Source organism: Bison bison, unplaced genomic scaffold (genome assembly GCF_000754665.1).
Source record: "Bison bison bison isolate TAMUID 2011002044 unplaced genomic scaffold, Bison_UMD1.0 scf7180017864471, whole genome shotgun sequence".
Taxonomy (NCBI): Eukaryota; Metazoa; Chordata; class Mammalia; order Artiodactyla; family Bovidae; genus Bison; species Bison bison.
Window position 1 is genome coordinate 29,145,409 of NW_011495032.1, and position 18,650 is coordinate 29,164,058.

The 18,650-nt window shown below is 38.3% G+C and overlaps 1 protein-coding gene across 1 annotated transcript in view; it reads right to left on the reverse strand.

The window, feature by feature from the left end:
* Positions 1-3,013: 3,013 nt before the first annotated feature.
* Positions 3,014-18,650, reverse strand: part of DYTN (dystrotelin) — a 74,660-nt gene continuing 59,023 nt past the window's right edge. The window contains 3 exon segments of the mRNA XM_010861279.1: positions 3,014-3,117; positions 12,208-12,721; positions 14,867-15,026. Of these exon segments, the coding sequence (XP_010859581.1) occupies positions 3,014-3,117; positions 12,208-12,721; positions 14,867-15,026 (778 nt within the window).

The following is an 18,650-nucleotide window of genomic DNA, read 5'->3' on the forward strand; positions in this document are numbered from 1 at the left end:
ATCTAACCTCAGAGCTATGCACATCTTGGCATTTAAACAAATATATATATTTTTCTTGACTATTGATCCTTCATTTACTTGAAATGGTGGGAGTGTAAAAAGATAAATATTAAGCCACATTCTCTCAGAGTACTTAGCTTCATTCTTTTAGGCTGCTAGCACGTTCCTTCAAATGGTGACACTGCTGTCAAATCATCCCACTGCCAGAAAGAGAGCACCTGTGCATGCTAAGTTGCTTCAGTTTTGTCTGACTCTTTGCGACCCAATGGACTGTAGCCCCCAGACTCCTCTATCCATGGGATTCTCCAGGCAAGAATACTAGAGGGGATTGGCTGGGGCTACGCAGATTCTTTGTATTCATTTTGGTCATTGTTTTGGGGTGCTTGACATTGTTAATGAACTAGAGTGCTAGACATTTAATTTGAATACACTGCATGGCTTCAAAGACATCAGTCACTGAATTGCTTATGCACAGGCATATGAGACTATACTTACTAATTACCTGAATTTCGTTTGAAAGAATATTTTTTAATCTTTTGAACTGAGTGACGCAAAAAACAAAATGAAGCAACTGGTAAATAAAGCATTCTACTAACAGAAACAAAATTAATAAAAGCTCTGGACCCCAAGTAATGTTATTGAAGTCTTTTTATTTCAATATTCAGTGTTACCATTAATGATAATCCAAACTCTAACAAAAAGGCGTTAAGTATAAATTTTTTCTCCAATTAGTATATTTTCTATTGTATTAAATATTAAGACTGTAATTGATAACACTTTGCTTTGAAAAACAAACTAAAAATAAAAACAGCATTATAAGAAAAGAACCCATAAAAATATTTTTCTTCAAGATGACAAGGCCTGAATAAGGTTCATCACAAAGAAGTCCAATTAGCAAATTTATTTGAGTTCCAGACACAATGCTATTTTTATCTCTAATTATGCTCATCTCGCCAATCATTTCTGACTATTATAACTGATGGTTGAAAACCAGTTTGAATTTCAGCTATGTTAGCAATTCACTTGCTTTTCTAGATCCAAAGAAGTCTCAGTAAGTGTTTTCACTGAAGGTTTAGGGCCTCCTTAAATGATAAATCTTATCCGAAGGGTTAATATTAGAAGACATAGCTGCATCTGAAGATTCACCAAATCGTGAAATTGGCGGAAACAAGTCTGGGGAAGGAAGTGAGAAGGGGAACCAGCCTCAGCTTTAACTTGATTAGAAGAATGAGCACATTAAGAGCGGCCATTCTTTGACTACCTTTTCTAGAGGGTCATGCTTTTACTTCTGTGCTACTTTCACTAATGTCTTACATTAATTTCTTAAAAAGTATCACATAAACTCACTATCTGTTATACATGGTTGAAGAGATGCCGTTCTTGCAAGGCTTGCCCCTTACTCCTCCTGCACCTCGGTACTACACCAGCGGGGCTGCCAAGTTTTTCTGATGCTTTGTGAGCCATCTAGTCTCTGGTGCTGTCAATCCTGTCTTCGTAGAATGCAAGCATTGGTAGACAACATGTAAATACATGAACATGGCAGTGTTCCAATAAAACTTTGCTTGTGGACACTGAAATTTGACTCCAAGTCATTTTCAAGTGTTAGAAAACATTATTCTTCATTTGACTTTTTCCAATTATTATTTTTTTTAAATATAATAACCTCTCTTCATTCACAGCCAGCACAAAACTGGCAGTGGGCAGATTTGACCCTTGGGCTGTAGTTTGCTGACTGGTGCTCTGGGGCATCCTTATCAAACTTGTAAGGAACAGATAGGAGGAAGTAAGAAACAGTGAATATGCTGAATAACAAAACCAAAATTAAAAAAAAAAAAACAACCTCATGTTAGGCTGAAAAGCAAATTCAAAAAGATTAGGTTGAGATTGAACAGAAGTAACATAGTCCTAATCCTACCAGGTTGGACATTATTTCACTTTGGAAACATTACTAGAAGTTATGGATCATATGAAAAAGAGCACACAGTCTCTCTAAATGTAATATGAACTGCACATCCAGACAATAGGTGAAATAATGGAACCAAAGCAATTTTTGTTGAAAGTTGAAAGCATTGGTTTAGAGTACAGGCTCAAGAGCTGGGTTCGAACCTCAACTTCATCAAGTAGTGACCAAACGACTTTGGACAAGTTACTGACCATTTTCGTGCCTTAGTTTTCTTATAAAATGAGATACCTATTTACTACTAGGTTTGTTGTGAGGTTTAAATGAGCTAGTACATACATGGTGTTTAGAAGTTAAACACTCTCACAGTTAAAAAATGTTAGCTACTACTTTGAACTTTATTCAGTTAAATACCCTAATCATACATACAGAGGAGGGAAGCACACAAGTACTTTGATCAAATTCATCGAATGTGGGATTTTAGTGAGAAACATTTATGTTTTAAAATAAATTTATTTTGAGATAATTGCTGAGACATACACATAGTAAGAGATAATATAGAGACATCCTATTTACCCTTCATCCAGGTTCCCTCCATAGTAATATCTTGCATAACTATAGTACAATAACAACCAGAGAATTGACATTGGTAGAATCCACAGAGTTTATTCAGATCTGACCAGTTCTGCATGCACTCGTGTGTGTGTGTGTGTTTGTTCTTTGCCAAGCCTGTTCTCCAGCGGAAGCATCTGGACAGAAAATTAGGTCATCAATTCAAAAATTTAGATATTAAAGAAGATAGTTGCACAAATTCCTGTAGACCACATGCTTGAATATGACTACCAATGTATTCAAAGAAAGGGCCTCTATTGGAAGTACAGCACAACTAGATTTGAATTGCCTCTTCTTTCCATTTCCCTCTACCCCTCCTCACTCCCAAGTCTTTACTCTGAAGAACTAAGACACAAGAGTAGAGAGATTAAAAAAATAAAATTTTCATCGTGCTTCATACCAGACTATCAAGAAAGAGGTAGAAGGTTTAGTGCAGTCAGTACAGATTTTGAAAACACGTTTTGTCATCACCTTAAGGGGCCTTGGAATCTGGGTTCCTTTTCACTTCAGGTTGGTCAAGGTAATCTGATCAACAAGGGCAGAGAAGGCCCTTCACACTCGCTCAGCTCCACAATATAGGTCCAGGTTTACTGAAGATTGCAGGTCTGAAATCAAGAAACAGGAAAGTCCTGCAGAGAAAGCACCTGTAGGTCCTTAAACTGATCTTAATAAAGTTCTAGCACAGAGAAGAACTAAAATTCATCTCTCTTCAGTTCCTGGTGGCAATGCCCTTTCTCTAAGCTAGCCTGAAAATGAGATGGGTATCATTTACCATGATCAGTTACCAATTGAGACAAGTTGTGGTTCTTAAAGAGAATTTTGCCATAGGTTCAAGCAAAATTCTGAGTAGCCATAAAGCCCACTCTTGAGCAGCGGTTTTCAAACTCTGGTGTATGTTGAAATCACCTTTGTTTATTGTGTTAGTGGCTCAGTCATTTCTGACTCTTTATGATCACATGGACTGTAGTTGCCAGTCTCCCTATCTGTGGAATTCTCCAAACAAGAATACTGGAGTTGGTTGCCATTTCCTTCTCCAGGGGATCTTTCTGACCCAGGGATTGAAGCTGGGTCTCCTGCACTGCAGGCAGATTCTTTACCATCTGAGCCACCAAAGAAAACCTAAAATCACCTGGAGAGTATTAAAACAGATTGCTAGGTCGCAGGCTCAGAGTTCAGATTCAGTATATACGAAGGTTAATTTTATGTGTCAATTTGAATCGACTGTGGTGCTTGGATATTCAGTAAAACATTTTTCTGGGTGTGTCTGTGCAGGTGTTTCTGGATGAGGTTAACATTTGAATGAGTAGACTGAGCAGAGCAGAGTGCCCTCCCTGATTAGGTGGATGGACTTCATCCAATCAATTGAAGGCTTGAATAGAAAAGGTCTGAGTAAGAGAATTCCTTCTGTCTGATTGTTTTCCAGCAGAGACATCAATTTTCTTCTGCTTTTGGACTCAAAAGGAGACATCAGTTCTGGAGAACTCAGACTGCTATAGTATATCAGGGATGGGACCCAATAAATTGTGTTCCTAATAGGCTCCTGGGTGATACTGATGCTGGCCTAGGGACGATGCTTTGAGACCTCTGCTCTATAGTTACTGATTAATGGTTTGAGTGGTCCCCTATGATCTATTGTAATAGGAATCGTGCTGTAGAAAGATCTTCAGTTTGGCAGTTATCAACCAAAAAAATGGATATGCATAATTTTTAAGCTAAAAGCTGCACTTCTAGGAATTGATCATACAAACATATTTATATATGAGTACAAATATATATGCTATAAGGATACTCACCAAAACATTCTTATGATAATAAAAAATTGGGAGCAACTTAATTACACACCAATAAGTAAATTACTGTATATTTATACCCTGGGATATATGTAGCACTTTAAAAATGACATTGCTCAATGTCTAAGGTACATTGGCAAGTGAAAAGAGCAAAAACAAGTACAATGTAATTTATGTTAAGAAAGTAGAGACACATAAATGCAAAGAAAAAAAGTCTGAAGAAAAATTCACCTAACTGCCAACAGTGTTTACTTCTGAGAAACAGGTGCCAGGTCATGATGGTGAATTCATTTTTAAAAAGCATGTGCACTTGGTCATTTTAATTTTACGATGAACATGTTGTATAATATTGTTTGTGTAATTAATAAAAATAAGATTGCAGGAAACAAAAACTTGGAAAGGCTTATTTTGTTAGTTATACACTTCAGTTACATGATTTATTTTGGCTCCATCTGTGCTGTTTTCTATTGAACATAAGAGGAGAGGGTTCATGCCTTATTTTTTTTTTTTTTACTGTTTATTCTCTAACACTGCTCCAGAACTACAAGAACCTTGAATAAATAATATTCTATTGCCCAAATAAAATCTTGTCCAGAGGCAAACTTATTTTAGAATATTCTGTTTCTCAGCCCATAGTTATAAAAACTTTAAATACAGTAATAAAAAATAGAGAAATGACACTCCATTTCATACATTAAAAAAAAATTTAGTTGTTATTTTTTTCTAAGTTCAAGTCCCTTGAAATGTTAAAATAGCCAAAGATATACCCTTAGAGCTGACTGTGGCTCAGATCAGCAGCTCCTTATTGCAAAATTCATGCTTAAAGTGAAGAAAGTATGGAAAATCATTAGGCCAGTTGAGTATGACCTAAACCAAATCCTTTATGTTTATACAGTGGAAGTGACAAATAGATTCATGGGATTAGATCTGGTACACAGAGTGCGTGAGGAATTATGGACAGAAGTTCATAACATTGTACAGGAGGCAGTGACCAAAACCATCCAAAAGAAAAAGAAATGCAAGAAGGCAAAGTGGTTGTCTAAGGAGGCTTTACACATAGCTAAGGAAAGAAGAGAACCAAAAAGCAAGGGAGAAAGGAAAAGATATACCCAACTGAATGCAGAGTTCCAGGGAATAACAAGCAGGGATAAAAGGCCTTATTAAATGAACAGTACAAAGAAGTAGAGGAAAAAAGTGTTATGAGAAAGACTAGAGACTGCTTCAAGAAAATTGGAGATACCAAGGGAATATTTTGTGAAAGGATGAGCATGATAAAGGACAGAAACGGTAACGACCTAACAGAAGCAGAAGATATTAAGGAGAGGTGGCAAGAATACATAGAAAAACCGTATGAAAAAAGCTTTAATGATTTGGATAACCGTGACTGTGTGATCATTTACCTAGAGCCAGACATCCTGGAGGGTGTCAAGTGGGTCTTAGGAAGAAGCATCACTATGAACAAAGCTAGTGGAGGTGATGGAATTCCAGCTGAGCTATTTCAAATCCTAAAAGATGATGCTGTGAAAGTGCTGCCCTCAATACACCAGCAAATTTGGAAAACTCAGCAGTGGCCACAGGACTGGAAAAGGTTCATTCCAACCCCAAAGAAGGTCAGTGCAAAGAATGTTCAAACTACTGCACAATTGTGCTCATTTCACATGCTAGCAAGGTAATGCTTGAAATCCTTCAAGCTTGGCTTCAACAGTATGTGAACTGAGAATTTTCAGATGTACAAGCTGGACTTAGAAAAGGCCAAGGAACCAGAGATTAAATCGCCAATATCCGTTGGATCATAGAAAAAGCAAAGGAATTCCAGAGAAATATCTACTTCTGCTTCATTGACTATGCTAAAGCCTTCAACTCTGTGGATTACAACAAACTGTGGAAAATTCTTCAAGAGATGGGAATACCAAACCACCTTACCTGCTTCCTGAGAAACCTGTGTGCAGGTTAAGAAGCAACAGTTAGAGCCAGTCATGGAATAATGGACTGGTTCAAAATTGGGAAAGGAGCACATTAAGGCTGTTCAGGTAGGATCAGAAGGAGAGGCACATGTCCTACTACCTGCCCAAATCCTTCTTGTTGGAATCCATCTTGACTGAGCGATGCATGTGCCACCAGGAAGGACCCTGAGTCAGAATGATTGGCTAGAGTCAACCCAGAAACTAATCCCATCACCATAAAACCCAAGACTGTGAGCCATATGGCAGAGTAGTTCTCCCGGGTTCCTTTACCCTCCTGCTCTCTGCCCGGGCACCTTTTTCCAATAAAGTCTCTTGCTTTGTCAGCATGTGTGTCTCCTCAGATAATTCACTTCCATGTGTTATACAAGAGCCCACTTTTGGGCCCTGGAAGGGGTCCCCCTTTCTATAACAGGAACATGTATGAAATCAGTGTGCATGGGTGCATGCTAAGCTGTTTCAGTCAGGTCCAACTCTTTGTGACCCTGTGGACTGTAGCCTGCCAGGCTCGTCTGTCCATGGAATTCTCCAGACAATTCAGCATGGGATAGGTTACCATGCCCTCCTGCAAGTGATCTACCTGACCCAGGGATCGAACCTGTATCTCTTACATCTCCTGCATTGGCAGGTGGATTCTTTACCATTAGTGTCACCCAGCAGTCCAGAGGAAACTGCAGTGGGAAAATAATTCACCTGAATGTAACTAACAATCTATCTGGGCTCTGAATGAACTAAGGATGTGAGAGAAGGCTATCAAAATAATGGGTACAGAAGTTTAAACATATTAGATTATCTAGTCTGTATTACTTTTCTGGCAATGGAAATACTGAGCCCGTGCTTTCCTTATAAGAATAATTAATTAGGCAAACCAATATATATTGAATATTTACTCTGGACTAAGACCTCTGTCTTGAGCTCCAGATTGTACATGTTGATTGCCTCTGATATTTCCATTTGGTTGTTTCCAAGCAGTTCATACTTAATGTGTTCAAAACAGAACTCCTGATGTGTTGACCTCTGTCTCAGCTTTCCCAGCTTTCCTCATTGCAGTAAGTATATAATCTTCCACCCAGGCTAAGCCATTGTCACTTGCCTAGACTACAACAGGCTCTCATCCTGTCTATTTACAAACCCTCTTGCCCTTCAAGTCATTTTCCACACAATGTCAGTTTTGTAAAAACATAAATCTACCCCTTTCTAAATGAATGCCCAGTATCCAACACAGCTCTTAGCACATAAAGTTCAATTAGCATTTGTTGAATAAATGAATGATGAACCAACTAGACACATTTTTTCCTACCTTCATGGAGCTTAATGCTAGAATTCTGTGTACCATTTCCTATCAAGGATTTTCATATGTATGCATGTATGTGTGTACATGTATGTATGACAAAGAGAGAAAGACTCACCAAGACTTCAGTACATACTCTTAGGATTCCTAGGCAGTATATCTACATATACCTTCATGGCTACTTTTGAGAAGTCTGCTTTCTAAATACTTCAGATAAAGATCCAGAGTTGCTTAAGCACTGCTCTTTATTTTTCTACAATCTGCTGAAGTTCAAGCTTCATTTTCTGATTATTTAAAATAATAGTTTAGATGACGGTTCTAGGTGGGAAAGAAAGGAAATGGAATAATTCTCCCACATCCCCCTTAACCTCGCCTCCTCACCCCATCATCACTCCCTTGCCTTGCCTTCTCATCCTTGAAACATGCTGTGGTAAATAGAAGGCAAGGGGAGATGGAAGAGAAGTAGGGGAAAGAATTTCAGAGATTTACATAGGAAATTTCACTCATAAATGAAAAGAAAATAATTTAATGAGAAAGTAAGACCAGAGTATGCTGTCCTTTTTTGGTCACTATAAAAATAAATAGTGTTAGATGCTCTTTCAAATCTAATTTCTTTACTGCAAGTTTGAACAAATCATTTGCCGCTGATTTTCAATCCAACATTTGGAATTTAAAGAGGTTTGGGGAGACCCTTCTATACACTTCTTTTCCAGTAAGTTCTGAGTCTCCTGAAATTCTACTACCCTAGATCTTGATACTGAATGACTCTATTCAGTTATGTCAACAACTATGCCCAAACTGCAGAGAAGGCAATGGTACCCTACTCCAGTACTCTTGCCTGGAAAATCCCATGGATGGAGGAGCCTGGTGGGCTGCAGTCCATGGGGTCGCTAAGAGTCGGACACGACTGAGTGACTTCACTTTCACTTTTCACTTTCATGCATTGGAGAAGGAAATGGCAACCCACTCCAGTGTTCTTGCCTGGAGAATCCCAGGGACGGGGGAGCCTGGTGGGCTGTCGTCTATGGGGTCACACAGAGTCGGACACGACTGAAGCGACTTAGCAGCAGTAGCAGCAGCATGCCCAAACCGACCATGAAGCTTGCCATTTTTGTTGCATCTCCTGCACTGGCAGGTATAGTCATATAAAGTTCATCTTAATTTCCAAAATATGTTGACTTCTTAGCAAAGCTCCAACTCAGAAGGCTAGTCAGCTACTAGGATAATCACAACACTGAGTGAATATATTGATAGTCTGAGTAAATCAGTATGTAACAAACTATAGATCTTTCTGGTTTTTCTAACAATTCTCAAATAAAAAAATTAAAAATTAAGGCAGTAAAATGATTAGAAACTTCCTGCTATTATCTGATGCATCTTTAACAGATAGAAATAAAATAAAAATGACCAATACCTTAATTCAGTTTGTTTGTCTTTCCACATCTTCATAAGTGTGGTTATCACATTTCTGTCTCTGATTACATTTGGTGTGATTTTGGTAGGCATGCATAGATTATGTACAAATTACAGGGGGTATTTTAATAATCCATATCAACGATGGCTAAGTTGAGTTTGCAAACAGGATTATAGTCGATACATCACTGAACGAGGATAAAAACTTAATAAGAAACATTTGAGTAAAGAATGGCAGTGTTAAACAAATGTAAAAAGTAGCCATGAAGGTATACATAGATCCTATGCTTAAACACCTCAAAGAAATTAAATTGATGTAAAAGAAATAAAACAATAAATTTAAACCTTAGAGTTAGTACTTGCTGAATTATCACAAAGTATACAATGCAATATAACAACAAAAAGGGAAAGGTGTACTTTCGTGCTAATATCATAAGCATGTTTGTATAAGAATTCAGGCTTCCTGCAGAAGCATCTCAATGGTGCTACTGTAAATGGAAACAGGTAGATTTTTTGAGATATATTTTTTTTATATTATCTACGAGATTGGATAATGCTAATCATATCTTTTTACATTATTACATAATCTGAATTTAAAAATAAACTTTGCCTTTTTATGATTTCCCTTTTAATGATCTAATGATGGGTGTATATATAGATATATCAATATATATGCTGCCGCACTCAGTGCCCCCGACCCTGCAGCAGGCCACCATTGACCTGCACCTCTGCTGGAGATGCCAGGACACTCAGGGCAAGTCTGGGTCAGTCTCTTGTGGGGTCACTGCTCCTTTCTCCTGGGTCCTGGTGCATACAAGGTTCTGTTTGTGCCCTCCAAGAGTCTGTTTCCCGTGTAAGTTCTGGTGGCTCTGTGGTGGGGTTAATAAGAGGACTTATGCCATACCCAGGTCTGCTGCATCCAGAGCCCCTGCCCTGTGGCAGTCCACTGTCGACCTGTACCTTTGCAGGAGACATTCAGACACAGTTCTGGCTCAGTCTCTGTGGCATCTCTGGGTCCTGGTGGGCACAAGGTTTGTTTGAGCCCTCTGAACATCTCTGGTGGGTAAAGGGTTTGACTCTAAATGTGATTTTGCCCCTCCAACCATCTTGCCAGGGCTACTCCTTTGCCCTTGGATGTGGGGTATCTTTTTTGGCAAGATCCAACATTCTCCGATCAATGGTTCAGCTGTGAGTTGTAGTTTCGGAGTTCTTGCAGAAGATGAGCGCATGTCCTTCTACTCCACCATCTTACACCAGTATACAGAGCTGGGATATTGTCTCCCAAATACGTGTAGCAGATGTAGTCTGTTAAGAATCTGAAATAAACCACATTTGTGAGGGCTAACCCAATATTTTTAATATTTTAAAAATCAATAGCTTTCATAAATTCAATTGGAGAAACAAAAACAAAAAATAAAAATGGGATGAGTATGTGAGATCCTAGAAGAGTTTCTAAAATAAAAACCACATTTTAATGTGAAATTTTCCTAAAAAGGTCTAGTGGATATTGACTTTATTTTAGAATACTCATCATGACCCCAGTGATGTTTAGATGGAAATAAGTGGGTGGAATCTTGTGTTGGCCTAAGAATCAGGCAAAAGGAGTTCTCATCTAGTCTTTGTCTCAGGCAGTCTGAGCATACTTCTGGCATTTTTGTGATTTTACTTTTTCTAATACACGATTATAACTCCAGCTCTCTTCACAGTAGATATTTTTAGAATTACCCAGTAATTACTTCATTGACTTGGCTCTACCAAGTTCAATATATAACTGACATTATCATGTTCCCATCTTACAGCTCACCAACTGCGATCGTGTTTCCCTTCCTAAATTCTTATACTGAAGTCTCACTTCCATTATCTCCAAGTGCGACTATATTTCTAGATAGAGTCTTTAAAGAGTTAATTAAATTAAATGAACGTTGTGTGGCTGGATCCTAACCCAATAGGAGGAGTGGACTTATAAAAAAGAAGAAATTTGGATAGGGACATTTTGTTGTTTTGTCACTAAGTTGGGTTTGAGTCTTTTTGGGATCCCATGAACTGGGACTATAGCTCACCAGGCTCCTCTATTCATGGAATTTTCCAGGCAAGAACACTGAGTAGGTTGCCATTGCCTTCTCCAAGGATATTCCTGACTCAGAGATCAAACCCATGTCTCCTGCATTGGCAGCAGTTTCCTTACCACTGAGCCACCTGGGAAGTCCATTACAGAGAATGCATGGAGGAAAATGGTGTGAAAACACAAGGAGAAGACAGTCATTGACAAGCCAAGGAGAGAGGCCTTAGAAGACAACAATGCCGCTTATACCTTGATCTCCAGCTTCTAGCATCCAGAAGTGTGAGGAAAAACATTTAATTGTTTAATCCACCTGATCTGTGATTCTTCATTATGGCAGTTCTAGTAAGCTAATACATCAACTCAGAAATATGTGGGGAAGGTCTTCTCTGATGCAAAAAAATGAGAATATTAACCTTTGTTTTATCGCTGGTCTCTAGATGACTCATTCCAACATAAAAGATCTTAAAAAGAAAGCGATGTAAATACAGATATAGATATATTAAGATGACAAAGTCTTCTATAAATAAGACAATGTCACTGCAAAACAGAAGAAATAGCTATAATAAAGAAGTATTAATAAAAAGAACCCTCGGATTTAGCAACAAGCACAGCTTATAAGGGTGATGATGATAGTGTTACTTGTAGAAACATTCATCAATTATCCTCCAGAGAAAGACTATAATTTTTACTCTCATTTTAAAAGGGTCACATCAGGCTGCCCAGTTATATATGTTTTAGTACTATTGATAATGACAATTGCCACCACAAAATAATAGCCATTTATTGAGTTCTTGGTATGTTCCAGGTGCTATAATACAATCTCATATGGCTTATCACCTCTAAGGCTCACAATAACACTATCAATTAGGCAATACTAGAAATCAAATTCAAAGAGGTTGTACATGTGTGCTCAGTCGCTCAGTCGCATCCAGCTGTTTGCAACCCCATGGACTGGAGCCCATCAGGCTTCTCTACCCATGGAATTCTCCAGACAAGCATACAGGAGTGGGTTGCTACTTCTTACTCCATCAAAGAGAATATTAATGTCCAAAAGACTAACAATTCAGTTGCTCACTAGATGAATTGCAGCTGTTGGGCTAATATTATGGACTCAAGAGTTTTAAAAGGCAGCCTGACCCCCTGGCCATCACAATCTCTAGTGATTGTAAGAATCTTACCAGAAGGCACTTCTAGAGTGCAGGCATCTGTGAGTTTTGACAACAGTTCTTGCAGTTCTTCTTCCTCTAGCTCATCCTTCCCCTCCTGGATGTTCATTGCCCCTTTCCTTTCCACTGGTGCCAGAGCAAGACTGGTCATTTCAATAGGAAGAATTTGGGGGATGTCCTGCAGCCATCCTTCCTGGGAACTGGGCAGGGCACTAGAGGTTTCCTTTCAGGTCTTCTGTGCTCGGCTTTGTGCCCTGGGGCTTTGCACTGGCCTCAGCTTTGAGGTGGCCTCTGGTAATTCTGAGTTTGGCAGAGCATGTTTTGCAGGAGCTGGACCTCGGTGGCTTCCATTAATCACAGTGGACCTAGGAAGTGTTTCCTGTTGTGAAGCATCCTTAGTGGAACCCTTGATCTGGGAAGAATCTCCTCCCCTTTTCTGAAATCTTTCTTCACCCCTTCCATGGTCACCCTTGGCAATCACATTTTGCCAGGAAAAAGATGAACGATGGAGGGGCTGCAACATTGCCTGGGTAAAGAAAATTTTATTTATGAAGAAATTAACATTTTTCTTACTTTTTCATTATGTTTTAAATTTCAATATTTCAATAGGAAATTTTAATGCAATATTTTCTTTTTTGTCTCTACATTATTGGCAAATTTATTTTATGCTACTAATTCAATCGCACCCTAAAACTGTCTACAAAAGTGAGAACAGTTTAGATTCTAAAAAGATCATGGGGAATAATCATAAGGAATTTTGGAAAACTCTAGGTTCTGAAAGTTCAAGTTCTAAAATATCAAAGGAATATCTGAAAATGTCATGATATATTGGATTGATAGATAAAAATATTACAATAAAAAGTTCATAATGATCTACTTAGGTTTCAAAATAAGCCATAGGTATAAAATCTAGGGAATGTGCAGCCTGTAAAGCACAGGTCTCTAAGTGTAGTCCACAGACTCCTGGAGGTCCCTGAGATCCTTTCTAAAGCACATGGAACTATATTCAATATCTTGTAATAACCTTTATTGAAAAGAATCTGAAAAGGAATATATATATTTATGTATAACTGAATCACTTTACTATATACTTGAAATGAACACAACATTGTATATCAACTATACTCCAATAAAAAAGAAAAAAGTATATCCTTGAAGGTGTAGCAAAAATTCTTATTTTTCTCAGTAACATGTCTCCTTAATATTGTATGTGATGAAATGTGATGTATGCATAAAACATTTCTGATGTTTACTGAAATATAAAAATTGTCTCTTATGCAAAAGAATTAGGCTTTGGTATTTGGCAAACATCTTTTTCAAAAATGAATGAAGTGAGACTATTACAGTAAGGAAAACAATGTTCTCTGAGGACAATTTCAATAGCTGAGCTTTTAAGCAAACATTAGAATTTTGGAAAACTTTCATCCACTACCATGAGCTTGCCTCCATTCCAATTCCTAAAGACTTTTCTGACAAGATTCATGGTAATATTAATGAATATGATTTTTAAAATCTTGTATAATGAAATGGGTGAGCATTAGGAAGTTCAGCATAGCTTGGTAAATTTCCAACTGACAAATGTATGATGGTACAAAATCATGCCTAGATAGAAGATTCATTCAAAAAGCACAACAGAATATTGTGTCTTAATCAAACAGGGTGTAAAAGACATGTGGTTTCAGATTCAATATTGCAACCATTCTCTTATGAAACAATCATTTATTATGTTTTGATCTGGTATCAAGGAAGATCTCCAATTTTCTGAAAAGGCTACTAAAATGCTTCTTTCTTTTTCATCTACAAATCTGTGTGAGGCCAGATTTCTTCACATACTTCAGCCAAAACATCTTGCAACAGACTGAATGCTGAAGCAGGAAAAATTCAACTGTCTTTGTGAAGCCAGACAGTAAATAGATTTGGTAGAAAACATAAAACAACGCCAGTCTTCTAATTAAATACACGTATAAGAATATATGGGCTTCCCATATGGTAAAGATGGTAAAGAATCCACCTGCAATGCAGGAGACCTGGGTTCAATCCCTGGGTTGGGAAGATCCCCTGGAGGAGGGCATGGCTACCCACTCCACTATTCTTGCCTGGAGAATTCCATGGACAGGGGAGCCTGGTGGGCTATAGTCCATGGGGTTGCAAAGAGTCGGACATGATTGAGCAACTAACACACACACAAACACAAGAATATATAATTACTGTTTAAAACATTACATTATATAATAGGTTTATATTTTCATTTTCAAATTAGTTAAACTTATTTTAAAGCCACTTATCAGTCTTAATTTTGATTAGGGTAAACAGCAATAGATATAACCCACAAAAGCTCTCTGGGACCCTCAAAAAATTGTAAGACTCTAAAAGGGGTGCTGAGACTAAAGGTTTAAGAATCAATGCTATAAAGTACCTCTTTGCCCCAAGTCTACTGTTTGTAAATGGTACCCATGCTGTTCTCTCCCAGTGGTACCACCTTCATAAAAGTGGAAGATATCGTCTGGCTGATGAAAGGGGGAGTTGATTAGGGTATGGAGAAAAGTGGGAAAGGGAGGAGGCTGATCAGACTGAGGGGCAAGAGCCTCATGCTACAGCCCACTCTCAGCCCAAGGATTCTAGGTCAGACCTCCAGACGGTCCAAATGGCTAGTGTCTCCCACATTCTATACCTGTAGATCCTGTCTCATTAGCTGCAGCTTGGTCCACAGACTGTCCTGATTGATTGTGAGTTCGTGAATCTTTGTATCATATCTGCAACTTTTTTCTTCCTGGCAGGCGTATATGGCTTGCAACTTGTCTTTGTATCGGTTTAACCACTTTTTAAGGAGCCTGCAAAGAGGACAGGTCTGAGTGGCCTGGAAAGGCAAGACACCAGTATAGCAAGATGCAAGAGCCCTAGCGAAATGTACCCCAGGTCCTCTCTGTGGGAGAAGGAGCTGGAGAAGCCTGGACTTGACTAATAACACCTAACATTCATTAGTCCTGCTTTAACCTGTTCACCCTGTACAGCTGTTTCTCATGTCTACTATATATGCAGTTCTCCCAAGAATTTCAGTGTTTTCAGAGGTGTTTTCAGAAACTCATCATGCTTGTTATGGACTACTTTTGACAGCATACCTTCAGCAGCTCCTTAAATGTGAATATTGACTTTATTCATTATCCTTCTGTCCATAAATACTCCATTTAGAATGACGGCATGCGTGTCATGGCTAAGTACCTAACATCTGACCAAGACCACAAGGGAAGGAACAATCATGCAATTTGTGAATTCTGGGTCTGTCTTTGCTTCTCATCCTAAGTCTAGTTGTTCATTGGTTTCAGAATAAATCAAGTAGTCAGAGTAATTCTTTCATAACATGAGGGAGGTCATGTTACTCCTCTGCTCAAAGTCCTCCAGTGTTTAGAATAAAGTCCTCCCTCTTTATTTAGAATAAACCGAAGTCCTTACAGAGGCAGCCAAAACTTGATAAGATGGCCAGGATTTCCCTTCCCTCCTTGACCTTATCTCTAATTTCTCCTGCTCACTGACTGCCCTTCAGTCACACAGAGCTCTTGGCAACTGCTTGAACTCCCCTCAGAGTTGGCTTTTTTGGGCCCCTCCGTCTGGAATCCTCCTTCCCCTAGGTTTTTGCTCCTCTCATCATCTTTAAGCCTCCACTCACCATCATACCCTCAGTGAGGCTCTCCCTCACTGCTCTACTTGAAACTGCAAACCAGAACCCCCAACCTCACCTCCATCGTCTCCCATCTCCTTCCCTCGTCCTTCCCATCTCCTTGTCTCCATGGATTTTTGCCACATCTAATTGCTACAGAACATGACACGTCCTAGATTTTGACTTAGTCTCGAGCCTTCAGACTTCTGGATAGTCACTTTTATGACACACTACCTGGTTTACTGGTTACTTCACTCCTATTTTACTTATTCTATTACTTAATACTTACTTATTGTGTCTTTATTCTGGCAACTTTTTTTTTCCTATTTCACTTCTTGTCATATCCCCAAACCCAGTCCTAAAACAGTTCCTGTTACAAAGTACATATACAACTAAAATTGGCTTTTTAAAGTACAGTCTTATTCTTTGATCAGTACTGTTCTATTTGTGGAATTTGTGGAAATTGGCTCCCTGGTAGGAAACAAAACAAACATTTTCAGTGTTAGAGCCTTTGAAATTTTTAATTGCCACAGACATTGGAGAGGTCTTGGAATTTAGCTGGGGTTCATATCCAAAGCAGCCATCTCTAAAAGATGGCCCTCAAACTTCCAGATAGCCACACAGGTGGAACAAGAGTCTGACTTTAACATCTTTGATTGTAATTAGAATTTCAAGTACATCTTTTTGATGGACTTTTCAGAAGAGAGTCAGCTAAGAGATTTTATATAGCAGACAACAAAGAAACATTCTCCAAAAGCTTCTCTAGACAGTATTTTCTATATGTACAGTGTTGTGCTTGTTATGACCAGTAATGACATCCATTTTCTCCTGTATTGCCAGTCACTGCCAATCCCTTCCTCCTTTCTGGCCCATCCACCATGTTTGAACAGCTCATAGACACACATTCTCATCTTTGACAATCCAGGTGAAAGCAGGGGAAAGCCTGAATTTCTTTTCTGACTCTGGTTTTTTTTTTTTTTTAATGGAGAAATTATCATAGTTTCTGGTGAACATAATTTACCTAGTGCCCATATTTCTGGGCAAATATTCACTGATAACATGGTTCAGATTATTTGAGAAATAATTCCCTTCAAATGATCTGAAATCAGTCTTTATAAATTAGATCTTTATATGTAGTTTTGCTTTCTGAAGTTAAGGAGCTTGAATCTCCCATGTAGGAGGCCTTCAAACAGAACACAAATATTCACAAGGCAAATTAATCATGTACAAAGTCGTGATAGTTACTTTCCTTGATCAGCACCTAGTAGAGAGTAACAAATAGCTAGCTAGTAATTGGATGATACTCTTTCTTGTAATGTAGCCTGAGACTACATTGCTCTTTAAATAATCAGTGACACAATGTGGGCTGTTATTAAACTTACAGTTGACTATATTATCTCAGGCCTTTCCACACTATTTACTGTGCACCTGGGCCTATAATTACAGGATTTACATTTAATCTTTTAAAATTTAGTCTTTATTAATTGCCCCACCATTCCAGCCTGCAGCATCTTAGAGATTTAAGACTCTATTTTGACATATTATTTATGCCTTTTGGTATCACGTCACACACATTTGTGAAGTATGCTCTCTATTATTTTATTCAAATCTTTGATGAACACAATGGTGTATACAGGAACAAAGATAAAGCCCTCACATAGATTTTACTCATTAGTGAGGTTCACACTGGTATTCTTTGTGTTGATAGACATTTGACTAGGAGACCAAAGGTGTATGAAGTATATAAAATGGAATCATTTAGTTTAACACAATAGCTTGAGATACTCTTATTGTGTTTCAAAGGACAAATCATTCCTTGTGTTTCTGTATCCTGCTGTCATTCTTTAAGACAGAATTCTTGGTTCAGTTATTTTAAGAATTAAATTTCAAAGTTTCCTTTTTATTTCTTTATTTTGTGTTTCAAAAATGCCTTTTTATTTCTATACTATTTTCCTTAAGTTTATTTCTAATTTACTTACCATATCTTCCAGATGGTCAAGCTGGATTTAGAAAAGGCAGAGGAACCAGAGATCAAATTGCCAACATCCGTTGGATCACTGAAAAAGCAAGAGAGTTCCAGAAAAACATCTATTGCTTTATTGACTATGCCAAAACGTTTGACTGTGTGGATCACAACAAACTGTGGAAAATTCTTCAAAAGATTGGAATACCAGACCACCTGACCTGCCTCCTGAGAAATCTGTATGCAGGTCAACAAGCAACAGTAGAACTGGACATGGAACAACTGGGAAAGGAGTATGTCAAGGCTGTATATTGTCACCCTGCTTATTTAACTTATATACAGAGTACGTCATGAGAAATGCCAGGCTGGATGAAGCACAAGCTAGGATGAAGATTGAGGGGAGAAATATCAATAACGTCAGATATGGAGATGATACCACCCTTATGGCAGAAAGTGAAGAAGAACTAAAGAGCTTTTTGATGAAAGTGAAAGAGGAGGGTGAAAAAGGTGGCTTAAAACTCAACAATTCAGAAAACTAAGATCATGGCATCTGGTCTCATCCCTTCATGGCAAATAGATGGGGAAGCAATGGAAACAGTGAGAGACTTTATTTTCTTGGGCTCCAAAATCACTGCAGATGGTGACTGCAGCCGTGAAATTAAAAGATGCTTGCTCCTTGGAAGGAAAGTTATGACCAACCTAGATAGCATATTCAAAAGCAGAGACATTACTTTGCCAGCAAAGGTCTGTCTAGTCAAAGCTATGGTTTTTCCAGTAGTCATGTATGGATGTGAGAGTTGGACTCTAAAGAAAGCTGAGCACTGAAGAATTGATGCT